The 24,090-nt window shown below is 41.1% G+C and overlaps 1 protein-coding gene across 2 annotated transcripts in view; it reads right to left on the bottom strand.

Moving 5' to 3' along the window:
• pdzd7a (PDZ domain containing 7a) overlaps positions 1-16,758 on the bottom strand; it is a 42,156-nt gene extending 25,398 nt beyond the window's left edge. For both annotated transcript variants that reach the window (XM_042337060.1, XM_042337061.1), the window contains exons 1-9: positions 16,692-16,758; positions 14,673-15,143; positions 13,102-13,251; positions 12,624-12,798; positions 11,765-11,938; positions 10,314-10,461; positions 6,898-6,958; positions 4,908-5,393; positions 3,066-3,266 (exon numbers count right to left, since the gene is read on the bottom strand). In XM_042337060.1, the coding sequence (XP_042192994.1) occupies positions 3,066-3,266; positions 4,908-5,393; positions 6,898-6,958; positions 10,314-10,461; positions 11,765-11,938; positions 12,624-12,798; positions 13,102-13,251; positions 14,673-14,871 (1,594 nt within the window). In that variant the 5' untranslated portion in view covers positions 14,872-15,143; positions 16,692-16,758. The remainder of the gene's footprint in view (positions 1-3,065; positions 3,267-4,907; positions 5,394-6,897; positions 6,959-10,313; positions 10,462-11,764; positions 11,939-12,623; positions 12,799-13,101; positions 13,252-14,672; positions 15,144-16,691) is intronic.
• Between the last annotated feature and the right edge of the window lie 7,332 nt (positions 16,759-24,090).

Genomic DNA, 24,090 nt, shown 5'->3' with positions numbered 1-24,090 from the left:
GGACGTCCCAAAGCGCTTCACAGAACACACTGTAAAGTGAATTGACTATATATTTGTGGGCAGCCAATTGCGCACAGCAATGTCCCACAAACTGCCATAGATTGAAAATGACCAATTTTATTATTGTTTTTGGTTTTGGAGGGATTATTATTAGGCTCTGTGTGGAGTAAGGAAACTTGCCCAAGGTTTCGCCCTCTGCCTGGAATTGAACTCAGGTTGCTCGCTTGCAAAGCGAGTGCTCTAACCACTGAGCTACAGGACTCCATTCTTATGTTCTTATGGGATTAGGCAAGCAGGATGCTTCCCTCTGGGTAGAGAGAGAGAAAGAGAGTTGTGCATTTCATTCCAGATACAGGGAAATTTGGTGTGAAAAGCAATGTGAGACAAGAAGTCTATTCCTGGCTTCCCACTTCACAACGCTATATTGTTGGGAACAAAATGAAGTATAACTACAGCACAAGATATCTATCAATTCAAAGGTTAAAAGATATCTCTAAATATGGCCTCTGCCTGCATGACATACCACATGTTTCAGCATGTGTAGAGATAACAGCTTGTAATAAATGTGGTTAGACAAGTACATGGAAGCATTATGTGTACACCAAACTGTAAAGTGCTTGATTTATGGCCTTTAGCTTTTAATATCCATCTTAAGGATCTGGAGGATGAGAAGAAATTTGGCAGCTTAAGAGAGAAAAGCTATAAGACATTGTGAAAAGAAGACACATTAGTAATTTGCAGTGAATATTGATAGCCAGTTATTGTAAGTAGTTTGTTAACGAAACCGATGTGCTGTTAATCAATATATACTCTGGCGCTTTTGATTAATCATATGGAATTTTGTAATTGAAATCTCCTCTGCTGACTAAAAATTGCTCAGAAGGTTAGCTATTGTATTAAAGGAATGATATAGCAGGAGTTATAATCAGCTGTCTACCAGACTATGTTCCGATATCAATCCAAACATTGATTTAATTCATCTTTTTATTACCTTTTACGTACTTTGAAGCTTTTATTAACTTCTATAATTTATATCCTGTTGAAGCGGGGCTGCGGGGAAACAAAGGTATTCTCCCTGGAGTTGAACTGGCTCCAAGGAGACGGGAACCTGGCTAAGCCGAGCGAGTCTGCAGTCAGGCAAGGCACTGCTGATGCTTGACCTGCCTGTCTCATGGGCGAAATTGGAGGTGTGAACGAATATGCTCAGTCCTGGAGCCAAAGCGCTAATGAGCAGTCACGCTGGAGCTAGATCATGTTGATTGTGAAGCATTTTTTTAAAGGCTTTAATGAATAATATTGACATTTCAGGATTCTCTAGAAATTCCCTGGCCTTAAGTGTTAGCAAATATGTCAGGCTGACAAATATTGTGGTGACATGACGGCTATCAAAGTATATATACTGTATATTAGAGAGAGATTACTGAAATGAAACTAACGCAGTATCCTTTAGATACTTACAACAGGAATTAACATCATTCATTTTTGACTGACATTTTCCATTTCAACTCATACCTGAGAAATATTCTACAATATGATTCCTTCTCCTATTGCAATATATATGCTAATGCCACTCCAATACAGTCGCACAAGTGCTTTTGGTGACTGTATAATGTTGCACTGGGACACAGGATATTGCAGATTCCAAACAAAGGACAGAAACCATTAGCAGCAAAAATTACCATAAGAGGATGTGTAAGGAAATGAAAAATAAAACCTTACTGGGGCCTTGAGACTAATACAAATCATATAAGCAAACGTGCATCTCGTCTGCTACAAATATGTGGCTCTGCAGTTAGATTAGAATGAAGGGTTATGTGATATATTTTTCTGAGTGATACCAGCTGTATTCGGTGTACAGTCGGGTATAAAGCTGTTCTGCTCCAGCTGAGCTAAACCAAAGGTAATCCTTTTTTTAGCTCAGCGGTTAAATCACTCGCCTCGCAAGCGAGAGGACCTGGGTTTGATTCTCAGGCAGGGCGAAATGTTGGGCAAATTTCCTTACTCCACACGCCTCTGTTTACCTAGAAGTAAGTAGGAACCCGGTTGTTAGTCGATTGGCGGATCACTTTTCCGGGATAACAATTCCTTCAAAAAAATAATAATGATAATATATTGATCACTCAATCCACGACTGTTTATGGGACACTACTCTGTGCAATTGGCTGCTGCGTTTCGCCCACAAAATATAGTCAATTCACTTTACAGTCAATTCTGTGAGGCGATTTGAGACATCTCGAAGACGTAATAAGGTGCGATATCAAACGCAAGGATTATTATTATTATCATCATCAGAGGTACAGCCTTGAGTGAACGGTACCAGGGAATAGGACGCAAGTGGTTATCGATGCTGTCATAAAGCACAAGCTGGAAATCATGTGGAACTGAAAGGTTGTTCAAGGTTGCAAAGTTTGGCTTTGTTCCTCCCTACCTCTGTGACCTGTCCCTCCGCTCAACGGAGCTCTGACCTGTTCCATGTCTCCTGCCCTGCCCGGCTCACCATCGGCGATCGGGCCCTCAGCCTTTCTGCCCCAACCCTCTGGAACTCCATCCTATTCTCTCTGTCTCTCCCCTCCTTTGCCTCCTTGAATGCCCGTTTCTATATTCTCCTCTTCGACCATTCCTTCGCTCACCCTCCTACCCCTACCCTTCCTGCCCTCCATCCCTCCTGACCTCAACTACCAGCTCAGGTGCAGATCCCTGACTGTCCAGCTCTTTGGGACGTCCTCCTGACGTGAAAGGTGCTATACAAATGTAATTTGTTGTTTGTTATTGTTATGAAGTGACTATCCTCCTTGGGGGAGAGGTAAGCAGGGTCTCCTTGGGGATGAACTGGCTCCAAGGTGACATGCCTGGCAATGGAATGTCAGAATCAAACCAGCCCTCTGTGGCAGTCTCAGTAGTCCGGATCCTGAGCCAGGTGGGTCCGCAGTATTCCAGGGCAGTATTCCAACAATCCATCTCTGGAATTTAAAGGTGGAATATATGGAATTCTCAGCTTGGTTTGGATAATCTTAAACACGGTGTTGGATTTCCGCATGTGTCAGATGTCAAGATAAATCTCTTACCTCTATCTGCTTCTGTGCGAGAAGGGGATTTGGATCGGATTTTCCCTTCAGTTCCATTAGATTTTTCTTTCTTCTCTTTTGGCTGTGCCTCGACTCCAGATCGACCGCTTTTAAAAAATAAATTCATAAACGTTTTGGAACGCTCCAACTTGGCTCCTTCCCCGGAAGACTTGTGTTTCTTTTTCTTTTTCTTCTTATCCTCTAAAGATACGACCAAAAATAATTAAAACCCAAGATAAAGGCCAGCCAATACCCACCCTCTTCCCCCACACACTTTAAATGTACCAGTTAAACTGATATCATGTCTTATTTTCAAAATGGAGGTCACTTGATCCTGGACATCAAGATGATCAGGGTTGGATTACCAACAGTTGTCTCCAGGTGAACACATAAATAAATGCGCTTTACCTGGTTTGCCAGCAACTTAAGCACTTGAATCAAGGTCATGCTTGGATCAGAAATATTTTAGATTGGAAAGACTGATTGTCAATTTCCAAATGGATTTATTCATTCAGGAATTCAATCTTCACTTGCACTTAAAATGGAATTATCACATGCAATATATTCCAAAGTGCTAGAAGTCCTCTTTTAGCATCTCAGTCCTTGTTACTGTGTTTTATTATTTTAAGCTGCTAATTAGAAACCTCCAGGAGCAGACGTTCATGCTGAAATGTCTTGATGTGCAAGTGTGCCTCGCTGGCATCAAGAAAGGTGATGACGTCCATTTCAGACATTTTAAGTAGACCTATATGTAGTACTGTATATGTGGGAACGTGGGAGATATGTGCAATATATAACCAGAGACTGCTCTTAAAAGATTGCTCTTCAATAGGAACTGATTCTGGAGCAAAGACTGAGACACATATTTCCCCACTAGTAAGTAACTTTTAGGGTAGTTTTCCTCGGATATTCACTCTTGCTGTTGAGACATTTTCAAAGCTGACAACTCCCCAATCATTTCCTGTACTCTTCTTGAATAATAACAATCCTTGCATTTGATTTAGCACCGTATCATGTACTTCACAGAATATACTGTAAAGTGAATTGACTGAATTTTGTGGGTGAAATATTTAACATTAATTTCGTATTTATATATTTGTTGCTTTCATACTTATTAACTAACAAAATTGATTGCTATTAGCTAATTATATGCCCTTTTGCTGGATTTCTTTCAATTTGCTCCCTATTTTGGGACCTATTTTGCTGCTCCTGCATCATGTTGAAATCTTCTTTAAGCTTACATATTATCTATGCAATCTCCTCTTCAAGGTTATTTTGTGAAGATTATAATAATGATAATAATAATAATACTTGCACATGATAGAACACCTTTCATGCCGAGGAGACGTATGAAAGTGCTTCACAGGATTTTACTGTATTTAGAATTACACAGAATCATACATACAAATACAGGTTATTTGGCCCAACCAGTCCATGCCAGCCCAGGCAAACAGAGTGGAAGAGATGAAATCCTTGATTTGTGCTGAATTAGTTGATCTCATCTAAGGCAGCAATGGAACACTGTAAGTGTCCTCATTGTCTTTAGTCTATTGGGTGATGAACATGCCAGAGTTATTACCTCGTGACCCCCTGTTAGAAAATACCTATATTTGAACATCGAGTGAGAATAGGATTGGGATCAGTTGTAAGATTTTTCCCTACCCCCAGGGTGGAAAAGCCTATGGACACTCAAGTGTTTACGCTCAGAAATGCAGATCCAGCTGCTAAGGGGACATGCAGGTTACCAGCATTCTATCATTTCTGAATTCAGGATGGCAAAACAAGTTTAAAACACAAATAAACCCTGAGTTTAAGCAATTGCAATTCAAGTCACTGACTCACCTCCGATAGTGATGTAGCTTTGTGATCTTCTGATTGGCCTCCTTGGTTTACTTAGTGCCATCAACACAGCAGTTTTGGGAGAATCCAAAACCTCATCGGAAGAGTCCCCAGTGGAGTAAGTTCTTGGCTTAGTGCGAGTTTCCATGAAACTTTCTGACCTAATTGCTGTCTCCTTCAAAAGCATTGTGCGCCCAAGGGACCTACTTCTCTCATTCATTGCCTTTCCTGTCCTCTGTTCACTTGAAAGGTCAATGTTCGAGGAAGGAGACAGCTGGAGGTCGGTTTGTATAGCAGTCTCTGTTGTCTCCAGATGGTTGTTCCGAAGGGATTTTGAATCCTCTGTGGAGATACATACATCTACCATGTCAGATGAATAGTGGGTGGTTGGGAGGAAGCCCTGCGAAGAGCCACTCGTTGAGCTCAAAGGTGAATAAGATGAGATGGAAGAGTTTGTGTCTGAGGCAAAGAGCTGATGATTATTTGTCACTGAAATAAAAAATGGCACTGTAATTCAGTCTTTAGTAGTAAGTTCGGCCAATGTAAGATTACACATTTCTTGCAAACTAACGCTTTATAGAGTTATATCTAAACAATAAATTTCCTCTTTTAAAAGGTCTTTTAACAGAATGCACAAAAAATATTCAGCAATCTTAACGTAGAAATATTTAGGGACAGCTTTAGACCCAACCCTGCCTTTGTTCTTGACCGCAGTAATGGGCGGCATGATCTCCACTCCCGCACTGCAGTCCGTCAAAGAGTCCTCTGGAGCTGAAGGGAAGGCAAGCGGTTAACCTTACCAACCGCGTCCTCCCAACCTCCGGCTACTGCCGCTGCCATGGGAGACGGTTCACCGGGGAGGGAGGGAGAGCGGGTGGCCCAAGCTTCTCGAGCTGGATAAAATCACCCCCCGATGCAGCCCACGGGCCACCTGTTGGATCACACTGGCACCTAAAGTAGATGATCAATTTTCCCTGAATGAAAACCAAATAAAATCTCACCATCCTGTCTACAAAAGGAAACAATGTAAACACAATATATATATATATATATAGATACACACACAAAAAAATTGGTTGTTTTTATGTCTTCGGTGTAAGAAAATTTTAGTTGGTAAAGATAACCACCAATAAAAGAAAACTTCCCTTTTGGACCCTGGTTCTGTACTGTGCCAGTTTTACACCAGTATATCACAGTGTTAGGTAGATAAGTAGATCAACATTTATATAACTACACCAACAAGTAATAAGACGTGACCCAAATACTTTGTAATCTGATTTATGTACACACCCCTTGCTTGCCATTTTCCCTATTATGGGCTAGGTGTGTAAATGAAACATATCAAGATTTTCCAGATGGTGTAGAGATCAAATTACAGAACTCTAATTATACAACTTAAGCCAGTTTATTACCAGCATTTATTACCCTCCAGAAATTAGTATTTGTAGAGATGACAAGGTTTGCGATTGTGTTAAGTTATACGCACAGGTTTATAGACATGGGAAAAAGTATCTATGAAACAATAAGCCAGGTGAAATGCTGCTGGCTTCATTGCCTGTTTCCAAGAGCTAAAAAGTGACTTTCCCTATTTCATTTAGATTGGTTTCATTTTCAACAATAGGAAAGAACACTAGAGTTGGGCTCTCAGTCTTGGCACATGGTAATAACTTCAACAAACAACCAAATCTGGACTCAGTGAATGGACGAATATACAGAGATAGCTATTTGCCAAAGAAATTAATTGAGGTATATGAGAGATGGGAGTTGTTTATGATTTCATTTCAAAACTGGACAGAAGGGCTACAGTGATTTTTTCTGATCATTCCCATGTTTCCAGGCAAGATCGGATGAGATGGGGGGAATAACTTCTTCCCATAACCATGCTTTAGAGTGTTTTTAATAGTGAAGTATGAATATGTGGTGAGTTCTAAATATGGAGCAATGACAAACAATTTCAGATGATACTACTTGTTGAGATTTCCCCTGTACTTACATTTGTTCAGCCAGGTGTATTCTGCTACCATTTCCTTGTATGCAGGATACTTGCCCACCTCCTAAGCAAAGACGAAAAAGACGTCACCGAACTGTATGTCTTAAATAACAAATGCATAAAACATTTTCGCAGGGAAACAGCACATGAAATAAACTGAAATCGAAAAGCACAGACAATCATCACACAAGGAGCACTGTTATTTTGTGGGCTTTAATTGTCCAAATGATTTAACATTGACGTCATGTGCACACTCAACCAGCATTTATTTCTGGGTGTAAACACTGTTAGCTCTTCAAAAACATTATAATTAAGAGTGTTTTGTAAGAATGTACTCTTTTTGGGATATACATCTCTTTCCTGAATTTACTGGTTTGCACAATAAGTGCATTCAGTTTTTGTGCGTCATTTTGTTCATTTGCATGGAAGATCTCAATAGTGAGGAGCCATTAATATCCAAAGCCATCTTTACTCTTTATTTGTTTAGATACAGCACTCAATATTCACACTAATAAGTGTCTAGTGTGACATAATAAATGGAATGATGAATATTTTATGTTGATTGACAATTAAGTACAAAAGAGGCTGCACATTACTAAAGATCATGTCCATATATAACAACTGTATGTTACTTGTTGCTGCATATATTTTTAATGACCTCCTTAAACAAGACTGTGCTAATTTTTGCTTCGCCTGAGTTGTACAATGGAACACAAAATGTTAAGCTTAAAAAGTTAAGACCAAGTTTTTGTTGGTTTCCAAGAGAAGGGAGTTTCTTCCGGTGTCCTGGTCAACAATAAAATTGGTCATTCACTTCATGGCTGTTTGGGGCACGTTGCTAAACACAAAATGACTGTTACAATCAGGTACCGAATAAGCAGCTTTGAAATGTCCTCAGGAAATGAAAGGCGCAATATCAAATGCTAAGGATTATTATTTAATATTATATTTCATTGCACAAAATCTCCTCTAACTAATTATGTAAGGAAGCAGCACCTCAAACACTGATATAACACTTCTGATAGAGTGATGTGTTTTGAGAGTTTCAACCCCAGGCAAGGCGATCAGCTCGACGGACAAAATAATAGTGCGCAACTATGTTGTTGTGGCATCTATTTTGATGTATGATGGTATCTGTGTTGTAGATCAGCATTTTAAGTCTGTTTTGGTTATATCGCCATTGACTCTCCTACTAGATCCTAACATATTAATTTACAGCAAGACAATCAGAAAGTACAACCTAGAATCCTAATTTTCCCAGTTGTTGCATGGGAGCCTATGTGCTCAGTGTGTAATAGAGATAGGAAGCTACTTAGTACAATCAAGAATTTAAATTGATCCTTTTTAGGCTTCCAATTTTATAATTTAGTTGAAAATTACACACAATTATATTTTTTGAAAATAAAGTATTTTTTGCATACAAATTAAGCTTCTATTTTCTTACCGTGACAGAGCAATGCATTGTCAAGAAAAGTAATAACCTATGCTCCTCACTGTGGTAATTTTTATATGCATAATTTATAGTTTGCTATTTCGGATAAAGTGATAAGGAAACAGAGTGTTAACAGTTTGTCTAGATTAATTTAGAGAAATATGCAAGTACAATACCAGAGAACATTTATATATCTGTACCCGAAGAGTTTACTGCATATTAAATGTAGTATTTGTTTAAGCCTTCTGAACATTCAGTCTGACATTAGCTCCAGAGGATATTGAAGTCGGGTTCTTGCCAGCAGTGTTCCGTTTATATAAAAGTCAATCAAAGTGGAATTATTATTACTATTATTCTAAACACTAATTCTGATCAGCGTTTTCAGTTGGGGATCTGCAATTTAAATCTTACAAATATCACTAACGGTAATGTGGTCACTCAATCCACGACTGTTTGTGGGACACTGCTGTATGCAACTGGCTGCCAAGTTTCGCCCACAAAACACACAGTCGTGACACTTTACAGTTTATCCTGTGAAGCGCTTTGAGACGTCTCAACAATGTGATAAGGCGCTATATCAAATGCAAGGATTATTATTTATTATTATTATAAGCCTTGCTTAGCTTGGTGAAATCTTCAATATTGACTGCAAAATTGTGGCTGTGGCTCAATTTTCTTTTACCCCGTGTTTGGGGCAAAGTAAAACAAATCAGACAGCAATCTCCACACGCCTCTGAATGGGGGCCACTTAGCAGTTGGCCAAGAACGGCATTGAGAGTAGCCGAGCAGCAAACTATCCATTCTGCCCTTTTGAAAACACCAAGTACATGAGTTGGGTTAGGATTGGTTGGGAGACAAGCTGCAAGGCAAGGAAAATGGGAGGAACAAGAAGGGTATACTCTAAAAATGTTATCCTTGATAGATTGGAATGAACAGAATTTGAGACAATTTATTTTATGGAATCAATTTTAGCAATCATTACTGAAAATCAACAAATAGCTATCCTAAATGAAGAAACTCAGGGATGCTTAGCATTGTCTTACAAGAGTGTAATTTAAAAATCATACGGTCCTGATGATGATATAAGGATTAAGATTGAAGTACAGCCAAAACCTTCTCCCTAGATTTTATAATATATGATGAGGCCATTTTTGTAATAAGAATCGTGTGAAGAGCTGCCTCGAATGCCTGGAGACAATGCCTGGAATTACATGTTAGAGATCTGAGGCAAGGTAGTTGCCATCATTTTGTGAGGTTTGAATAAGACTGCAATGGTTCATATTTCTGAGTGAAGCATACTTACTATTCATTACCGCTGAGTAATTTGTACATGTGTTTTTTGGAGGGGGAGGTGGGTGGGGCTTTGTGCTAATGTTCAAAAGCTTCTGGATGTGTGATGTTTTCAATTCACATTACCAGCAGCTTTCTGCTAAAAGCGTTACAATTGATGTTATCCGAAGGGAATAATTACAGTGACTGGAACTGAAAAATGATATGGTGACATGATTCGTGAAACAGTATAGTCAGATTGCAGCTTGTAGTAGGGTGCTATGTCATATATTAGAACAATGTAAAATTTCAATGCACCGTTTTACAATCCTTACACACAAAGGACACTGCTGCTAATCTGAAAAGATCAGGTTAATATCTCGTTATTTGATGAATTCTAGAATTATCTTGAGTTCGAGTCTCTATAATCCTAATAATGTTAATTATAATTATCTATACCAACAATGTTAATTCAACCCTTTTTCACAAAATCCATTTCTATATTAATAAATGCAATGTGAGCACAGTGTCCAAGCATCAACAAATGTAAAGATTAGTTTTGTTATGTTGTAATACAATTGTTGTATTACAGCCTAATGCCCATAAAATACAATTACGTTACAGTATATCCTGTGAAGCGCTTTTAGACGTCTCAACTCCGTGATAAGGCGCTAAATCAAGCGCAAGGATTATGATTATTATTATTATGTTGTTTTACCTTTATAGTCAGCATAATGTGCGTATGGCATTTCAGGATTTCTACTGCTTTACTATGGCTGATGTTCTCGAAGCTTATTCCATTGGCTGCCAGGATCTGGTCTCCAACTTTAATCCCATTCTGTTCTCCCAGGCCTCCAGAATCAACTCTGTCATTAAATAACCAAAATGAATACAAAGGTTCTTAATAGTCTTGTCTATAACTAACCAGCAGTCAATCTTTTATTCCCTAAAAAATTAAAGCATTAACATTTGATGTGCCAAAAATTCTGACAAGGGGTGGAACCTTGTGACTCAGAGGGGAGAGGGCTACCAATTAAGCCAGTCCAACACAAATTTTCATCTCTTGGAGCGATTTAAAGTGCTTCCCCAAAACATGAAGTCCATATAGGTTAATCTCTCTGCAGTAATAATAACAATCTATGCTGGGATTCTCTGTTCCACCAGCAGGAGAAGAATTGCATTAGTTTATTGTTGAGGGAGCAAAACATGTTCAATAGCTAAACAGTAATTATTGCAATCTCCATCATTGTAGAGTCCTCTAGTGTAGTAAGAGCACTCGCTTCGCAAACAAGAGGACCAGGGTTTGATTCCCGGGCAGGCGAAACATTGGGCATGTTTCCTTACTCCACACGTCTGTTTACCTAGTAGTAAGTAGGAACCCAGTTGCTGGTCAATTGTTGGATCGCTTTTCTGGGGGTAATAATCTCTTCAAAATAAAAATAATAATTTGGTCACTTAATCCACGACTGCTTGTGGGACACCGCTGTGGGAAAGTGGCTGCCACGTTTTGCCCACAAAATATAGTCAACTCGTTTTTCAGTATATTCCTTGAAGTGCTTTGAGATATCTCAAAGACATGATAATGAGCTATATCAAATGCAAGGATTATCATTATGAAACTAACAATGTGTTCTTGTGGGGAGAGAACGTCAGGCAAACTCAGTTTAATGTAGTCATCTTCGGTATCTGCAAACTAATAGGAGATATGGCTGATAGCTCTGCTCTGAAAGTGCAAGATCTGCATAAAAATTTAAAAGACTGCAAAAGTTCTCGTTTCTGAATGAAATATTCTTATCATCCATTGCTGCTGAGTGACGTTTATGTTTGGACAAACCTTGAAAGGAGTTTGCACTATTACTCAACAGATAAAAGGTAATTATTGCAATCTCCATCATGTTCGGTTTATGCATTTAGTTAAGTCCCTTACAATTTATCTTGTAAAGGTAGAGCTCCTGCTACATCAAATCCTTCATGTAGGAGCCAGGGCAATGAACTTCATCGGGATTAAGCGCTCTGGGACGCAAATTGCAAGTCATTGCAATAACCCTAATGCAAGTTATTATTGTTGATTGACTGTGAGAAACATCACAACCAAGCCTTATACTGTCCTCCCTCGAAGCCCATGCACATTAACTTAGACACCTCCTTGAATGGAAATGTATATCTTACCTGGACACATATATTCCCAAACCAAATTCCTTCCCGCCTCTGATATTGAAGCCCAGACAGACATCGTCTGAACTGGTGTAAAGATGGACAATCCTTCTAATTCCATCCTCGGATCCACTATCTCCAGAATTATGTTTTTTTTCCGCTATTATTCTTTTTGTTGCTGTGTCAACCCTAAAAATTAACCAAAATAAAACCTGAGCTTCTACATCTGATTGTGGCATTCAAATTGCACCTGGAAGATTATAACAGGATGTCCTCCTCCTATCAGATGGATAAGCTTGCTGACAATACCTGTCATTAATGGTAACTCTTTCAACCATCAATTGCTTGTGTTGGCCCATTCCTCATCTCTAGTTCTATGGAAATGTAAGAGTACATATTTATCCAGTGGTATTTAATAACACACAGTGTCAGGGTATTGGATACACCTTTTACACTCGTAGATTGCTGTTTTCCTGTTGGCATTAGGATTGGTACAAAATAAAAAATCAGTATTGGTGAATTTTCACTCATGTAAGTTTCATAAATTGATTTAATTGTCATTGGGGGAAATGGAAAAAGTTTTAAGTGCGATAGAATAAATATGTAGTTCTCCTTTAGTTTGGTGAAGAGCTGAAAGAACCCATTGAAAAAATAACAATTACATCAGCAGGTCAGAGACTCATTCACTCAGGCTTTGACCTTTATAATACAGATTACTGGATCAATGATGCATCCAATTATTTCTACCATGGTCTTCACCTGTGTTTTACGTGTTAAATTAAGGCTCCATCGAGACATCTACCCTTGTCTAAATTCAATCTGGAGTATATATGTTACTAAAACTGTGCTTGTTTTTGGTAGTTTGTTTATTTACCATGTTGTCAGTTCTTTAGAAAACTTGATCCCTGGTACCTTGCCCAGTCGCCTCACTACCAAACGTAACCGATGGCTTCCAGTTAGCACAGTGACAGCACTTCCCATGGTGATATTTTCCAAATTGACTCCATTTACTTCCATGATTTTATCACCTAGGCACAAGCCACTTTTTTCTAGGCAGAAAAATAAAACAAGAAATAAAAAAACTTGATTAAGGAAGGTCCAATAAGGTTGTATTACTGAACTGTCACAATTCATCTCTCCCTCCAGCCCCAACTACGAGACTGGCAAAAAGCAGAAGAGAGATGAAACAAAGAGAATGCTCATGTGTCCAAAAGAAAACAATTTACATTTATTACAACATGTCTCCGATTTCCTCCAACCCAAAAATTCAATCTGTGTTGAAATTCATAGCAATCTAACTTTGCGTTTGTTCAACCTTTTTTTAAAAAATAACTATAGACATAATAGCTCACCAGCAGCACTTCCTTCTTCTACTTTGCTAACAAATATTCCCAGTCCGTGTTCACAACCCCCACGAACACTGAATCCCAGCTTGCCATCAGGGCTCTTCTCTACTGTGATGGTGTGGATAGCTTCAGCTGAATCACTTTCTTCAATACCAGCTGTGAAAAATGTTAACACGGTGTGACATACCTTAAGTGCATTCTTCAGTACTTTAGTGTAGATGTAAAACAATACCAATCTTGTCTGCATTGTTGAGGAAACTACAAATGTTTATAACAGTTACTTATTTCACATGTCTGTTGGAACTTGAGTAAAAAAAAATTCCTCTTGATTTCTTGTTTTTAAACTTGGCAATTTTTGACTTGGTTCATGGTATTTGAACCCTTTGTCAACAAAGGTAAATAGCTTTTTGGCAATTTGTTTTCTTCTGCTAATACAACAACAACAACAACAACAAGATTCCATTTATAGAGCGCCTTTCACGTCAGGAGGACGTCCCAAGGCGCTGCACAGTTGGGTCATGACCCGAGCAGGGGGGAAATGGTCAGGGTGAGGGAGGGAAGGGAGGGAGAGAGGAGGGGGGAAATGGTCAGGGTGAGGGGAGGGAAGGAGGGAGCGAGGAGGAGGAAGAGAGTCGAGAGGGGAGCTGAAGGCTCGGTCAAAGAGAAAGGTTTTGAGACCGGCCTTGAAGGAGGAAAGGGAGGAAGCGGCAAAGGTACTGGGGGATGGAGTTCCAGAGCCTCGGGGCTGAGAGGCTGAAGGCCCGACCACCGATAGTAGGGCGGTTGGGGCGGGGGACGTGGAGCAGACCGGAGCCAGAGGAACGGAGGGTACGGGCAGGTAGGTAGGGGGATAGTAGGTTGGAGAGGTAGGAGGGAGCAAGGCCGTGAATGGCCTTGTAGGTGAGGATGCGAATCTTGAAATCGATCCTCTGGGGGATGGGGAGCCAGTGGAGGCGAGCGAGGGTGGGAGTGATGTGGTCCCGAAGCCTGGTGCGGGACAGTACACGAGCTGCAGAGTTCTGAATGACCTGCAGCTTGTGGAGGGAGGTGCCGGGAAGGCCGGCGAGGAGAGAGTTCCCATAGTCCAGCCTTGAGGTGACAAAGGCGTGGACCAGGGTTTCAGCAGCGTGAGGGGTGAGGTAGTGCCGTAATCTGGCGATATTCCGGAGGTGATGGAAGGCGGTGTCAGTTGTGGTGCGGATGTGAGGGAGAAAGGACAGCTCAGGGTCGAACAAAACAGTCAAGCCAGGGCTGAATGTTTCATAGACAATGAGCACAATAATCCATATATCTTTCATGATCAGGAATGTTTTGTTCAATACTTTCTCTTTTTTTTTGGTGTCTTACTTCCATGCTAATTATTTCACACTTATCCAGATTGATATGCACTTGCTGCCTGCAGACCCAGTAATTTAGAAGATCCAAATCCATCTGAATCCACCTGAGCTGCCTCTCATTACTTACTGTCCTTTTGTTAAAAGATTTTAAAGAAAGCCAAAATGCTCATCATCTATATAGCACAGATCAGATTCCACAGTAGAAACCCATCTTTACCTGTATTGTTATCATATGCTTACCTTCAATTGGAGAATTACCGGTGATAAGAATTACTCTGCCCATGGGTGAGGAAGATCGGGTTGATCTCGGCTGTCCATTCATTTGCTTGTGCTGCTTCTTCAGCAGGTACTTTGTTGCTGTGTTTGCACCACCAGTCTGATTGCTGGGGTGGATAGTATTAGTCATCTCCCTTCTTGCTGAGTCAAAGGAATGAGCCATGCCAGTGCAGTGCGCCAACAAATCATCAAGAAATCAGGTTACTATAAGCCTGAGTGCAGCTATCGGACACGACAGATGACTCTGTTTGGTTACTGTGTTTGTTAAAATCAGACGTTATCACCCCAAAATGTTTATCTTGCATCTTTTCCATGAACTATGCTGAATTGGCGACATAATGTAGAAGCACAAGTTCAGAAGCAAGTGTTTCTTCTAAACAAGCCGTCGTTTTCCAATTGTTTCATCATCTCCACTCAGTCCTTGTCTAAAAGTAGCTTTTGGAGGAAGAGTGTGAGAATGGTAGTTAATGTGCCAAACCAAAGCAAGCCGGTAGAACACATTGCTTGTATCACGGTAAGTATAAAGTAGATTTAAGATAGGGAATGTGGTATAGCAGATTTGATACCAATCCCCAAAGATTACTACTTTACATACAAAATGTGGCAAATTATGTTTTTGAAAAAGGCTAACCAGGTTAATTAGCAAGTAACTGCACTTAAGGCCATATACTCAGAGCCAAGCGCTCTGAACCGCTACCCTGTGTGAGGTGAGCGGGGGCTATATCAAAGCAAGCCGCTGCTGTTCACAAAGAAAAGACCAGTGCCCAAATATAAAACATTCAATTTCTGTCCTGTTCCCTTCACAAGATGCTTAAAGTCAACATTTCATGCGTCATTTAAGATTTAGGATTAAATGTTATCGTCCTATAACCTGCAAAATATATTACATAAAACACGCTGTTTTTGCCCTGTAACCAGAAAATATCATAGTTCTCGAAAATTGTGTGTGGCGCTGGGGTGAGAGGGTACTGCAGTCCTATCAAACCCCAATTTGGGGGTGGTGGGGGGGGGTTGTGCGGCGGTTGGGTTGTCTGTTTTTCCCCCAAAGGAAAGTTCGCTGTGGCCAGGGTGTGAGCGGTGTGAATTTGTGCATTTGGGGCTAAATCTATAACCATCCTTGTACTTCATCTCGCAATTTATCATGTCAAAGCACCTCAAGGGGCTTCTGAGTTTTTTTTCTCTCTCTCTCTGGCGCGGTCCTGACTGACTGCGTGTTCGGAGGCAAATGAAGCAGCTGCCAATTATTTTGCAGCCACCAAACGACCCCGGAAATGGAAGCGAATGGCCAATTTTATTTGGGAGGCGTGGGTTGGGTGGGGAGGGGGAGGTTGTTGGCCGGGACACGCCGGGAGAGAATAAACTCCCCTCTCTTTCCCAATAGCTCCAAGGGATCCCCTTACCATCCCCATGGATGGGGGAGGGGGGTAATGACCTGAATTCAGTGCCTTGGAAGGAAGGCGATCACTCCCAGAGCTGCACTGGAGGGAGGGTCAGTCTCCCACTGTGTGAGCTCAAAGCCCCAGTCAGTGACGTATTGACCCGGAGAGGGGGGGTGGAGACAATCCCCATCGCCCCGCCCCCACCGCTCCGGCCCCGCCCCCACCGCTCCGGCCCCGCCCCCACCGCTCCGGCCCCGCCCCCTCCCCACCGGGACGTCGCCTAACGGTCGCTCGAGACGTCAGGAGTCGCTTCCACGTCGGGATGATGAGGGGGAGGAGGAGACCACGTAGGAGTTTGTCGAAAGAAGCATATGACCGTTTCCCGACGGGATGTCACCGGGTAATTACCGGGCGGTGAGGGAGGTACCACGGACAGCTCCTCGCCTCCGCCGCGCGCTAGGCCGGAGCCACACCCCCCCCCACCCCCCACCCCCCGCCGCCACCCAAACCCCCGCGGCTCCTCAGACCTCCGGGGGCTTAAACATCACAGCGGCGCCGGTTGGGGGAGGGTGGGGATCGCGCGTTCGCCCCGGAGAGGCCTTACCGGGGAGCCGTGACCGCTGTCCCCCGCCGCCCGGTCCTGTCACTCCGCGGCGACCTGTCCGCCCCGCCCCCCCCGTCTCGCGCTCTCGCTCCTCATTGGGCCGCTCGCATCCCGCCGCCCGCCGCCCCCATTGGTCAGCGTGGCTGTCAATCACCTCTCTCAACCACGCCCCCACACGCAACCCCTCCCCTTCCCTCACACACACACACACACACAGTATAACACAATGCAATGTACATTGTTTATTATTATTATTATTGATAATAATTAACGAATTAATTTATTATTAACAGCCATTCATAATAATCTGTGGGTAACGTCAACGCGTAATCACAATTCATTTAATCGTAATCATTTGTCTCGGATGTCAGTTCTCAATAATGTACTATCGAAGGCAGTCAGAAATAATGTGTTCCGAGTAATAATGTAATATCATTTGTACCGCCATCTGCAAATCGCTCCACCCTCTTGTGCATGACAATGTCACGCCAACAGCCACAAGGTGAGCGACTGACCAGCTTTTATCGGACAACGTTGGGCAGGACACTGGGAGAAACTCCCTTCTCTTTCCAAGCAGTAACATGAGATCTTTAACATGCATCTGGTCAGGCAGGCGGGAGTGAGCTTTCAGCCTACTTTCTCAAACTCCATCCTGGAGTCACTCCGCTTTGACCCCCCTCCCTGCCTTCAAATCCCACCGTAAGACCTATTTCTTCAACCACGCTTTCAGACACTGTCCCCTTGCCCCTCAGCTTCCCCGCCAACTAGGGTTCCCAGTTGTTTTGAGATTGCCTCCTGACAATGAAAGATGCTATATAAATGTAAAGTGTCATTATTTCAATGCAAAATGTACAAGCAAATAAAGCTTACTTACCTGAACCATTTGAAAATGTATGGATGCGTATTTATTGTTTTTTTGCGCGTGTGCTCATCAAGATGAAAGATGTAACCATTGCTAAAGCATTCCACTTCAGGCACTCAGTGCCAAATGGTTCTGGTGTAGTAGAATTTCATGCAGAGTGAAGCTCCCTATTCTTTGTCCAAATAGCTCCCTTAACCTATCCTCAGAAGAAGAGTAGCTCTATTACACCAGTGCAATATTTATATCAGAATTCACCTTTATGGTCTATCTCTCTGACTCACATTGTCAATCTAGTATCACTTTTGTTCCTTACCCATAGAAACGTATAGCCAAGATTGCCTAAATTTATTTCACCTTTATGCCTAAGCGTAAAGAAGAGACGGGGATTGGGTTTGAACCCAAAGGTGCAAGGGCAATATCTATATATAGCATCTTATATACATTCTGGTGAGTCCCTGTATGAACCAAAGGTGGTGTTAGGGAATTTGGTTTGTTAAATGTGAGCATCGCACAAAATAACTTGTAAAAAAATAAAAAGCTGTGACTTTGCACCAAGGAATATGAGTGTTATGAGGGAGTTGGAAAAGAATTGTGGCATCATAATTCAGAGGAAAGATAAAAGCTATTGTTAGGAAATGTTGTTAAGAAATAAAAATAAGTGAGTAGTTAGTGCATTTCACTTTACATCATATCCCAGTGAATATGCCAGACTGCTCTGGTGAGAAATTATGAAAAGAAAACCAATGAGGTGAGAAATTACAGAGGAGTGGGGACCTGACACTGAACAATGGAACAAAGTAAACCCAGAACAATACTTTCCGATATGCCATGAGGATTGGGGAAATGGTGGTCAATGACCAGAAGTAATGGGGGGAAGAGGAGATATTGTTGTCAAAAGAAGTAAGAGTGGCTCAAATGTTATGGTGAACTTCAGTGTAGAAGAGCATCACATCTTTGTGATTCTTTTTGCTAGTAAATGCGATGGCAAAGTCTGTGATAACTGAGAGCATTATAGTGAGTTACTGAAGAGCTTTGTAGCATATTCCCATGGGGGGTGTGGTGGGCGGGAGGAGAGAGCTATCACATAAATAGGAATAGACAATTTCTTTATTAAAATTGTTAGCAAAAGTTGCACTGGGTTGGAATATGTCTCTCAATTTCTTAGGATTTGGATTGAACAAGACTGTGTGGGATATCCTGGATCACATCTTTGGAATGTGTCTTAAAGGCTTCTCTGGAGGCACATGAATAAGCTGTAGGTTCTAATGGAGAAGCCCATCAAATAGTTTTGTAATGAAGTAGATTTGATGTGAAAAAAATTACCATATAGAGCACATTTGGCAATAGGTACTTTACGTTCAGAACACTTATTAGTAATGTGACTCCACTAATGGAGCGATTTCTTTTCCCAATATAGCATTACTTTCACACAGCATGGTACAGTAAAGTGTTGATTTAATGGCAGCTGCTTTAATGAGTGTTTTGCTACAGTATTCAATTTGGTAGTTCATTTTCACTATATTGAAAAAAAAGCTGCCAGACTGATCTATGCTTCTTTTATTTGGTAGCTTCCGTTGAATAATGTGTAGCCGGCAGTTTCTGCTCTCTTTGACAAAGATTTAAGGGAAATCATTTATTGCAACAAAGCAATCTAACTGTTGCGATGTGGATAATTTACAATACTTAATGTTGGGACTCGTGGGGCCCAATAATTAAACTTTGGGTGTAATGCCCAATTTACGATTGTATATGCTCTAAACGCTATCGCATGAGCAGCCAACACTGCAGCGGCAAGTGAGAGACGTGCAATATTATCAAAGCCAATGGCAAAGCGAGGAGATGTTGTCTTTTTCATACTTTGGAAGTGTCTTAACAACTCCCAATTAATTACCACCTAAAATACTTTGGGATCACGCTGCTCAACCCAAATTATAATGTGTTTTTCACTGTTAATCATTCGGAAAAGTTCATTGTAAGTACAACATGGGATAGGAACATATCTAAAGACTGTTGGCATGCAATATTGTGTGGCCTATGTAATTACTATATGTAAAATATAGCAACAATGGGTAGCCTTACGTGCAAAGGAAAAGACAAACATATCAAGGCCTTGGAAAGGGTGCAGAGGAGATTTACCAGAATGGTACCAGAATGATGAGGTACTTCAGTTATGTGGAGAGACTGGAGAAGCTGGGATTGTTCCCCTTAGAGCAGAGAGGGTTAAAGGGAGATTTAATAGAGGTGTTCAAAATTATGAGGGATTTTGATAAGAGTAGACAGGGAGAAACTCTTTCCACTGGCAGGTGGGTCAGTAAGTAACCAGTGGACATAGATTCACGACAATTGGCAAAAGCACCAGAGGGGAGATGAGAATTTTTTTTACACAGAGAATTTTTACGGTCTGGAACGCACTGCCTGAAACAGATTCAGGAACAACTTTCAAAAGGGAATTGGAGAGGTTCTTGAAAAGAAAGAAATTGCAAGGATATGAGGGGAGAATGGGGAGTGGGACTGATTGGGTAGCTCTTCCAAAGAGCCGGCACAGGCACGATGTGCCAAACAGCCTCCTTCTGTTCTGTAATATTCTATGATTTTATGATTCTATCTAAGATGAGAGCAGTTCATTAACAGCCAAAATATAGGAGGACAAGACCAAGTGTACCAAGAAGTGGTGCATCACACAGTGTAATGAACTAATGTTTTTATATTTGTGGTTTGCTACGACCAAGCTGGAAATCAATGCACTTTTCAAATGCACTTTTCACTTCAAAACATCATCTTTTCAATTGAATTTTAAAGCAAATGACCCAAGAGGCAGAGGGGTTGACACTCCTCCCCATAAAGAATATTGATACGCAATGGTACAAAACACTACAGTAAATTATCATTGACTCGTACATTTATTAGCAATAGAACTTAATCCCAATTGACCTGGCATTAGTAATAAAATAAATCCAGATTGCTCTGTACACAGGACCTAATTAGGCCAGTGGGCACAAATCACTGATGCTGTCTCTGACCTTAGCACAGTGAACTAAGTCCTGACATTTTTCCTGTTAATGGACTTGCTAACATTAGCAACCTGAGCAATTCATAGCCTGCTGCATGGAGCACTCGCTTTAAAATACAGAGACAGCCTTATACCTTTTTAAAATTCTAAAAGGGGTTGCTAAACCTTTTCTTGACATGCAATCTTGTGCGGCAGTATAATGATATGGTGCTATGCCATGAGGAATTTAACAATGCTGAATTCATTTGTAATTTGCATTTCAATTTGTGCTTGCACATTTACAGATGCAACAACAACAAATTACATTTGTTTCGCGCCTTTCACGCCATAACGACATCCTAAGGCGCTGGACAGTCAGGGATCCACACCCGAGCTGGTGATTGGGATTAGGAGGGGTGGAGGGGGTGGAGGATAGGGGTAGGAGGGTGACGGAAGGCACGGTCGAAGAGGAGGGTCTTGAGATGGGTCTTGAAGGAGGCAAGGGAGGGGGCGAGGCAGAGAGACTAACTAGACTTGACAACAGTTACCTGCCTTGAGACGTTTTGATGTTGTAGATTCAATATCAAATAAAATAATTATTATCATTAATACAGATTATACATTGCATACTGAAAGAGATTGACCCTAGTAAAATTTAAAATCGTATGGGAAAGAAGGCAGGTCACTATGTGTATATATAGGAGCTTGTTGCAATGTCAGATGGTAAAAGTCTGCTGCCAGCTGCAGGCTGGTACAATGTAAACCGTTCATTGGAGATGTTTGATCTGTTTGAGGCGGAAATATAACCAGCGTAGGTTGCAATCAGGAGCTTTCGGTGGGGACAAGAAGGAGAATAGCAGTGCCTTTTGCAGGGCATTAGTAAGTGATCAATGCAGATTGCTTTATTGGCACATTGGCCGCTTCCCAGATCATTGCATTACGAACGTAGAGACATTACACCACTCATGTCAGCAAGCTGCTATGCTGTCACACTAACCTTAATTGCTAACTATATTTGCTAATGGCTACTGATGACAGGATGGATATATTTTCGTTGTAGCTCAGTTATGCTTTATCACTAAATTATGTATTGCATGTCGTTTCCAATTAGTCATTCATTTTAATGGGCAAGGGAGCTTACGAGGACTGTTGGATAAGCGGGCCAGGAATACATCACCATTTAGCAGCTTCCACTGTCATTGTAAGATATTAAACGTAAGGAAATACAGGCAAACTTTCACTGTGTTTTGGCCTCCATTGATTTGCCTGTTCCACATTCCGACTTAAAGCACTATCTTCTAATTAAAAAGGCAGACAGTATTTGACTCGTTTGACTGCCAGGTTAACACAGCTCTTAAACTAGACACGAGGGGGAGCACAAGAGCTGTACACACAGCAAACATCCTATCCCCCACTTGTGAGAAAAATAAATTGCATCTCGATAGCTATTTGTACATCAAAATGCTTCACAAGTGCTTTACAGTGATTAATGTTAAGTGTAGAGGCAGTTTTTTTCAGGCAGATGTAACATTCATTTTCCGCACAATCAGATCCTGCAAATAGCCATGAGGTGAATGATTCAACAACAACAACTTGTATTTAGATAATGCCCTTCAACAACAACAACTTGTATTTAGATAATGCCCTTCACATGATTGTTGGCCATGACAAGTAGCATCAAGGAATCTTTAACGTCCACCCCAGGACAGGCAGGTGGCTCCTTGGTTTAACTTCTCATCCAGAAGACAGCATCTGCATCAATGTAATGCCTGTCCTTAATGCTGAAAGATTAGCCACATCACCAGTGGAGCATCTTATTGTGAAACTAGGCAGCATTGTATGTTTAACAATAACATTGAACGTATATGTTAATCGGTGACATTGACTTGTCCTTGTGTAAATGTCACATTAACAAGAAAAATGCCGATTATAATTATTTTCTCACCTCTTTTGAGACTGATTGTTTTCTTTACAATTCCCCTCACCGTCCAAGTTTCTTTTTTTAATCTACTCGTGTTGAAACTGACAAATTACAAGCTTGTTAACTTGATATTGAACATCAAACTAATGGGTTTCCTGGAATTGCCTAGTATATCTCTCTAATTTATACAAATGCACATGTAAAAATCACACTTAAATTACAGAATGTGAGGAATTTTTTTAACAAAAAAGTTATTGTTGAGCTGCTTTTTGTTGCAATAGGTGTCAGCTTGGCTCAGTTGGTAGCACGCTTGTCTCTTGAATCAGAGGTTGTAGGTTCAACGTGCTGAAGGGAAGCACTGCATTGTTGGAGGTGCCATCCTTCAGGTGAGATGTTAAACTAAGGTCCCCTCTGTCTATTCAGGTAGACATTAAAGATCCCGTTGAAACTGTTCAGAAAGAGAAGGGAGTTTCTCATGGTCTCCTGGCCAACAATCCCCAAAGATTAAATTGGTCACTCAAGTCAAGGCTCTTTGCGGGACATTGTCATGAGAAAATTGTCTGTCGTGTTCGCCTACAAAATACACAGTCACTACACTTCACAGTAAAATCACATAAAGCGCTTTGAGGCATCTTGACGAAGTGATAAGGCACTATATGAAGTGCAAGGATTATATTTACAAACATAAAAAAAATCTGGATTTTTAAACAAGAAAAACTATTTGCCTTAATGTCTCATCACTTTTTATTTCTAGTCTACATTACGTAAATCTGCACAGATTTATACAATAGGTAAGATGCCTGCGTATTTTCTCTGCCCCCATATTCTGGAACTCCAGCCCACAGTCCCTTTGCCTCGCTTCCTCCCTTGCCTCCTTCAAGGCCAGTCTCAAGACCTCCTCGTCGATCGTGCATTGCTCTCCCACCTCTCTGCCTACCCCACCCCTCCCCCATGTTCGGGTCCTGACCCCTGACTGTTCAGTGCCTTGGGACGTCCTCCCGACGTCAGAGACCCTCTATAAATGTAAATTTGTTGTTGTTGAAAAATAATCTGTTTTGTTGCCTCTGTTATCAAATTCATGACAAAGCACAGACTATCCATGCCATTGCTTACCATCAAATGCTATTTGCATTGATCAGATTTCTATTTTAATAAAAAGCACTTTTTTCATTAAAACTAACACATCAGGTTGTGACAAACTTATTTGTTTTGCTGCATCAGGGTACTTTGCAGCATGGTGAAGTCCTGTAGCTTAGTAGTTAGAGCGCTGGCCTCGCAAGCAAAAGGACCTGGGTTTGATTCCCGGGCAGGTTTCCTTACTCCATACTCCTCTGTTTACCTAGCATTAAGTAGAACCCAGTTGTTAGTCGATTGTTGGATTGCTTTTTCAGGCGTAATAATCCCTTAAAAAACAAATTTGGTCACTCAATCCACAGCACTGCTGTGTGCAATTGGCTGCCGCGTTTCGCCCACAAAATATACAGTCAATTCACTTTACAGTATATTCTGTGAAGCGCTTTGAGACGTCACAAAGATGTGATAAGGCGTTATATCAAATGCAAGGATTATTATCATTATTATTATTGTCTATTAATTCAGAAATAAAGAACATGTGGGCATGGCCCCC

This window comes from Callorhinchus milii, unplaced genomic scaffold (genome assembly GCF_018977255.1).
Source record: "Callorhinchus milii isolate IMCB2004 unplaced genomic scaffold, IMCB_Cmil_1.0 Scaffold7, whole genome shotgun sequence".
NCBI lineage: Eukaryota > Metazoa > Chordata > Chondrichthyes > Chimaeriformes > Callorhinchidae > Callorhinchus > Callorhinchus milii.
Note: the sequence above shows the minus strand (reverse complement) of the source record. Positions and strands in the feature narration are given on the sequence as shown.